Source organism: Gymnoscopelus braueri, assembly GCF_963280865.1.
Source record: "Gymnoscopelus braueri genome assembly, chromosome: 12".
NCBI classification, from domain to species: domain Eukaryota; kingdom Metazoa; phylum Chordata; class Actinopteri; order Myctophiformes; family Myctophidae; genus Gymnoscopelus; species Gymnoscopelus braueri.
This window is the reverse complement of record NC_137614.1, coordinates 51,713,520-51,719,897: the sequence shown is the minus strand read 5'-3', so window position 1 is coordinate 51,719,897 and position 6,378 is coordinate 51,713,520. Positions and strand designations below refer to the sequence as shown.

General features: G+C 48.3%; 1 protein-coding gene across 1 annotated transcript; it reads right to left on the bottom strand.

Annotated features, from left to right (window-relative positions):
• Positions 1-682: 682 nt before the first annotated feature.
• Positions 683-1,183, bottom strand: LOC308096656 (glutaredoxin-related protein 5, mitochondrial-like; the record flags this gene model as incomplete). Its single annotated transcript, XM_080444068.1, has 1 exon — positions 683-1,183. One exon carries the CDS (start codon positions 1,181-1,183, stop codon positions 683-685), a length of 501 nt encoding a protein of 166 aa, XP_080300194.1.
• Between the last annotated feature and the right edge of the window lie 5,195 nt (positions 1,184-6,378).

The following is a 6,378-nucleotide window of genomic DNA, read 5'->3' as shown; positions in this document are numbered from 1 at the left end:
TGCGCTGCTTATATTATGCGCTCTATGCACCTGGACGCCTCCAGTAGAGAAAGAAATCAATTAGAAGCAGATAAATGCTTGAGGCCGTTGCTGCTTTTTCCCCTCTGTCCAGTCAGATGAGTTGAGAGGTGGCCCTTCTATCCTGAACGGAGAACGGACATTCAATTACATTGAACATGGTGGAAAAGTTGGTTGTGGCTGTTGTTTCATACACAGAGCAGAGGCGTATGATTTTGGCACTTTAAAGAACAGTAGCTAAGAAAACGACAATGAACCGGCAACATCAAGACAGAATGTGTTGCAAGCTGCTGTGCTTTGTATACTGCACAGAAAGAGCAGCGTGTGCGCAACGTGTATTTTTTAGACTGCAACACAAGTCCGGTGTGACCGTAGCCTTTGTTCTGCCCTGGCAAGACAGCATATCCTTGTTTATTTCTTATTTCTCTAGAGATAACGGCAGTGCATCAGGGGTTATGGAGTGGTGCTGACTTCACAACCTGGTTTCATCTGAGGGTGGTTTCATCTTCAGCAGGTCATGGCTTGGGATACAAAAAGAAGACGTACCGACGACGTAAGTGAACAGTACCATCACTGTTCGGGGTCAGTTATTCGGGTCAGGATGAGGAACTCATTAGCAATCCCCTTAAGCAATTTCTGAAATGTCTCTTGCCTTCACAGTTTGTCATCTCTTTCCGTCTTCTGGGCCTTTCTTTACATCCATCAGCGCAGAATGAATGCCCATTTTCCTTAACTCCTCAACCAGCTCGCCGTTCTGGTGCATCTGGAGCAGGATGTCACAGCCCCCCACAAACTCGCCGTTGAGATACACCTGGGGGATGGTCGGCCAATTGGAAAACTCCTTGACGCCTTGCCTGAGATCCTCATCCTCCAACACGTTGTATGTAGAGTAATCGTCCACTCCGTGCATCCTGAGGACCTGGACCACTGCGCGGCTGAAGCCACACATGGGCTGTGCCGGCGTCCCCTTCATAAACACTACCACCTTGTCCTTCTTCACCATCTCCCCTATGCCCTTCTGGATGTCCCCCGTAGCAGCGCACAGGAGCCGGGCCGATGCTAGAGACATGACATGCCCGTTGGTCTGCCTCTGTTGCCTGGATAGCCACACCGCCGGACCACCGGCCCGCAAACACCTTGTAGCTGACCTCAATATGCTGTTCATGGTCTTCAGCAGATCAGCTCTAAATAAATGCAGGCCGATGAGGCGCATAGGTTGAACTTGTAAACCAGACCCTTGATGACAACACACAGCCATTTCCATATTTGGGCTGAAAACGCCACGTGTCATTCCGCGTTATCAGCCTGCCTCTCATTGCCGGGGTTGGCAGACGTATGGCAGATGTCCAGTCCAAATAGTATATCGACTGGACCTTCACGGCGCCTTGTCAAGGGTCGTATTGGCATATCTCCGTGACCGAAGCAATTCGAACTTTATACAGTAGATAATATAATTTAAAATGTACATACTATTTGTAATAGTTATAATATTACTATTACAAATAGTATGTACAATGAAAAGGAGAAAAATATGACATGAAATATTATTTCATGTAATATTTTTCCCCTTTCATTGTCACATTATTACAGAGAAAAAGCTTCTGATGCGTGCATGCATGTATGCGTAACTGTCCTTTACGTATCTCGATTACCAATGGACCAATTGACTTCAAACTTGGCGCGCGTATCACCGAAGACCCGAGGGGGTGTAGTGTCTGAAGTTGGTCAGATCGGTGGTTAGCCCGAACCACCGATCCGACCGACATGCCCATATATAGGTATACATGGAGATCCAGTTGTCCAGAACCACTGGATCAACCGCTATGCCCATATATGAGCATAGTGCTCAGTATATGCCATATATGGGCATAAAAGGGACACAAGCAGACAGACAAACAGATACAGAGATCTCCATATAATTATGGACACTAAAGGGACACAGACAGACAGACAGACAGACAGACAGGTATAACTGGTACTCTGGCAACAGGTACAACAGGTATTGCATAACCAGGCGAGGCACGCATTCCCAACTTACGTTGTTCCTGGCTTGTTCCAGAGTAGTTGATGTACACACTTCGTATGATGCTGAGGTAGTCTGTACTTAACCCCCTCCCCCCCAAACACCTCACTTACTGCATGTTATTGTGCTTCATAGTTACTCTCAATGCTTATTAATTGGATTTGACCAGTATTCGATGATTGACATGAAGTGGTACTTTCTGTGTGGATTGATCCACGCTCCACATAAACCCACCACTGTCTCCTCCTGGAGTTTCTGGACATTTTTGTTGTGGTTGTTAATTATAATTACCTCCCTGAAGTCTTGCTGGGTGTCCTGCGTTGAAACGGTCCCTGATGCAGCGTTCTCATTCTGAATACTTTCACTTTGCTCTGCTTTTTAATGCATTTGAAGCCAAAGAGAATATGCAGGCTGGGATTTTGTGTGTGTGGGCGCGCGTGTGTGTGTGTGTGTGTGTGTGTGTGTGTGTGTGTGTGTGTGTGTGTGTGTGTGTGTGTGTGTATATATATATATATATAGTACTGTATATATATATACATATATATATACACACACACACACACACACACACACACACACACACACACACACACACACACACACACGGTCCTGCATTCACTGCTTGTGGTCCTTAATTCTCTGCTGGATTTACTGTTTCCCCCAACTCCCGGACCCGCCCCCGTCATTCACTGCTTGAGCAGCGGCAAATCTCGGTCCTGGATTTATTGTTTCACTGACCAGTTAAATCTTTCCCCCAACTCCCAGACCTCATTCCTAGATGAGGAAGAAGGAGGAGCATGATGAAACAGCACAGAAAGGATTAAATAAAAATAAAGATTGATTTGATTGATTTTTACACTTTGTCAGCTTGTTCTTTTGTCATTCCATGGTACATCATGATCTAGTAATTGTATTCGTTTTTTTTACATAACCTGCAGTCCATTTGGAAATTAGTTGGCTGTTCATTGCAAGAGGAAGTTACAATCTTTTCTATTTTGATTAGCTTACTGCCTTCAAAGTACCCAGGCTGTGCTCCAGTATTTTATTTATTGTGGGTAATCTATTTGAGAACAGCGAAACCGATCATGTATGACTCGAGTTTATGGCCCTGAAACATGACTGTCATATCGTGACCGTCATGGATGAGCTTCAACTTGGTATTTAAACTTTCTCCCTTTTTGGTCCGTACATCTACATGAACGTTCATATTCCAAATATAAAGTGCTTACCCCATGGCTACGGATTTTACAATTATGTAAGTTTCCTCAGAAGTACCCGAATATTCTGAATTGTTAAATAAAAAGCATTTTAATCCGATTGGTTGCCATTTTCCCCGTATTTTCTTCATATGCTTTCAACTACGTGACCCTATTGGCTGGGAGGTGTATTGCACTCTGGTACATTATAACTCTATGAGAAAATGGCCACCGATCGGATATTTTAATCCGATCGGTGGCTTTTTATTGAGCAATACGGAAAATACGGGTACTTATTGAGGGCCCGTACATAATTGTAACATGTGTGGCCATGAGCTAAGCACTTTATTTTTGAAATTTGAACGTGTATATATATGTATGGAGCAAAAAGGGAGAAAGTGCAAACACCAGGTTGAAGTTCATCCATGACGGTAACAGACGACCGTCTGATCCATGGCTGGCGTTTGTTTTCCAAGTATTTCCAATATTCAGTACTTCTACTCCACTAAATCTGATCTCAGAGGCAAATATTATACTTGTACTCCACTACAATTATTTGAAAACTTAAGTTAAGTTGTAGATTTGGATTATTATTACAGAATACTCTCCTGTTTCACTGTCACAATTCTCTCCTACCTCATTTGAATTTCATGTGGTCACTGTCTCTCATCCAGTCAAGCTCACCATTGCAGTTGTTTATCGCCCACCGGGCCCTGCTGGTGGCTTCCTGGAGGAGCTGGACCATCTAGTCTCCCACTTCCCTGTCGATGGCTCTGGATTCATCCTTCTGGGTGACTTCAACCTCCCGACTGAGAAGCAGCTAGACCCACTACTTTCGTTTCTCGCCGCCTTTGACCTAGTTATTTGCCCATCTCCTCCTACCCATGAGGCGGGCAACCAACTGGACCTGATCTTCACCAGAGGCTGCTCTATTGCTAACCTGTCTGTCACTCCTCTTTCCAGTGAAAAGGGTAAGAAACTCTCTGATCACTACTTCATGTCCTACTCTCTCTCTCTCTCCTCTCCCCCCTCACAGCCCCTCCCTACCCACATGATTGCCTCACGTCACAATCTTCGCTCACTTTCCTCCACTGTTCTTTCCTCCTCTGTTCTCTCTGCTCTCCCCTGCCCCTGAATCCTTTGCTCTTCTATCCCCTGATACCGCCACAGATCTTCTTTTCTCTACTCTATCCTCTTCTCTCGACCATCTCTGTCCCCTCACCACCAGGCCTGCACGCCAAACTCCACCTGCCCCCTGGTTGTCGGACTCAGTGCGGACTGAGAGACGGAGCCTGAGAGCGGCTGGGCGCAAATGGAGAAATGGCAACCTCCTGGAGGACCTTCTCACCTTCCAATCTCTCATTTCTACTTTTTCCTCCTCTCTATCAGCTGCTAAAGCTGCTTTTTTCTGCACTAAAATTCAGGCTTCTGCTTCCAACCCTAAAAAACTCTTTGAAACTTTCTCCTCTCTCCTGCAACCACCACCCCCTCCTCCCTCCTCGTCCCTCCTCCCCGACGATTTCGCCAACTTCTTTGACAAGAAGGTGAACGATATCCTATCCTCCTTCCCTCCTCCCCCGGCTGGTGCCCTGCGCACTACCCACACCCGTCTGCCTGCCACCCCCCCCTCTCTACCTTCATCTACTCCTCTCCCCCCCCCCATCCCCTCTCTATCCCACTTCTCTCCCCTCTCCCCTAACGAGGTCCTTCTCCTTGTTACCTCTAGTCGCCCCACCTCATGCTCTCTGGACCCGGTCCCATCCACTCTGTTGCAGTCTATTGCACCTGAACTTCTTCCCTTCTTAACCCACCTTATTAACACCTCTCTGACATCTGGCTACTTTCCCTCTACTTTCAAGACTGCCAGAGTCACCCCCCTCCTGAAGAAACCGACACTTGACCCCTCTGAGATCAAGAACTACAGACCGGTTTCCCTTCTATCCTTCCTATCTAAAACTCTCGAACGTGCTGTCTTTAAACAACTGTCCTCCTATCTCCACCAGAACGACCTCCTGGACTCCAACCAGTCTGGGTTCAAAGTGGGTCACTCGACAGAGACTGCCCTCCTGGCAGTGACGGAGTCGCTCCATGCCGCTAGAGCGAACTCTCTCTCCTCCGTGCTGATACTCCTGGACCTGTCTGCAGCGTTCGACACGGTGAACCATCAGATCCTCCTCTCCACCCTCGAGGGGATGGGTGTCTCAGGCTCTGCACTCTCCCTGTTTGCATCCTACCTGACGGGTCGCTCCTACCAGGTGATGCTGAGAGGGTCTGTGTCAGAACCACACAGGCTCACAACTGGGGTTCCCCAAGGCTCGGTTCTGGGTCCTCTTCTTTTCTCTCTCTACACTACATCTCTGGGTGCTGTCATCCACTCCCATGGCTTTTCCTACCACTGCTATGCCGATGACACCCAGCTAATCCTCTCATTCCCCCCCTCTGATACCCAGGTGGAGGCACGCATTGCTGCTTGTCTGGCTGACATCTCGGAGTGGATGTCGACAAACCACCTGAAGCTCAACCTGGACAAGACCGAGCTGATGTTCCTCCCGGGGAAGGGCTGTCCGCACCGAGACATGGCCATCACCATTGATAATGCTGTGGTGACCTCAACTCGGACTGCGAAGAATCTGGGTGTGACCCTGGACGATCAACTGACGTTCTCGGCAAACATCGCATCAGTGACGAGGTCCTGCAGATTCCTGCTCTACAACATCAGGAGGATTCGCCCCTTCCTCACGGAGAAGGCAGCCCAGGTGCTCATCCAGGCTCTCGTCATCTCCCGCCTGGACTACTGCAACTCCCTCCTTGCTGGTGCTCCGGCATCTGCAATCAGACCTCTGGAGCTTGTTCAGAAAGCTGCGGCTCGTCTGGTGTTCAACCGCCCCAAGTTCTCCCACACAACCATCCTTCTCCGTTCTCTACACTGGCTCCCCGTAGCGGCTCGCATCCAGTTCAAAACCCTGGTACTAGCCTATAGGGCAGTGAAAGGAACAGCTCCTTCTTACCTCCGGGCTATGGTCGATGCCTACACCCCTGCCCGACCACTTCGGTCTGCCACCTCGGGGCGACTGATTGCCTCGTCACTCAAGGGTCCTTCTGGCCGATCCACACGGTCACGACTCTTTTCTGTTCTGGCCC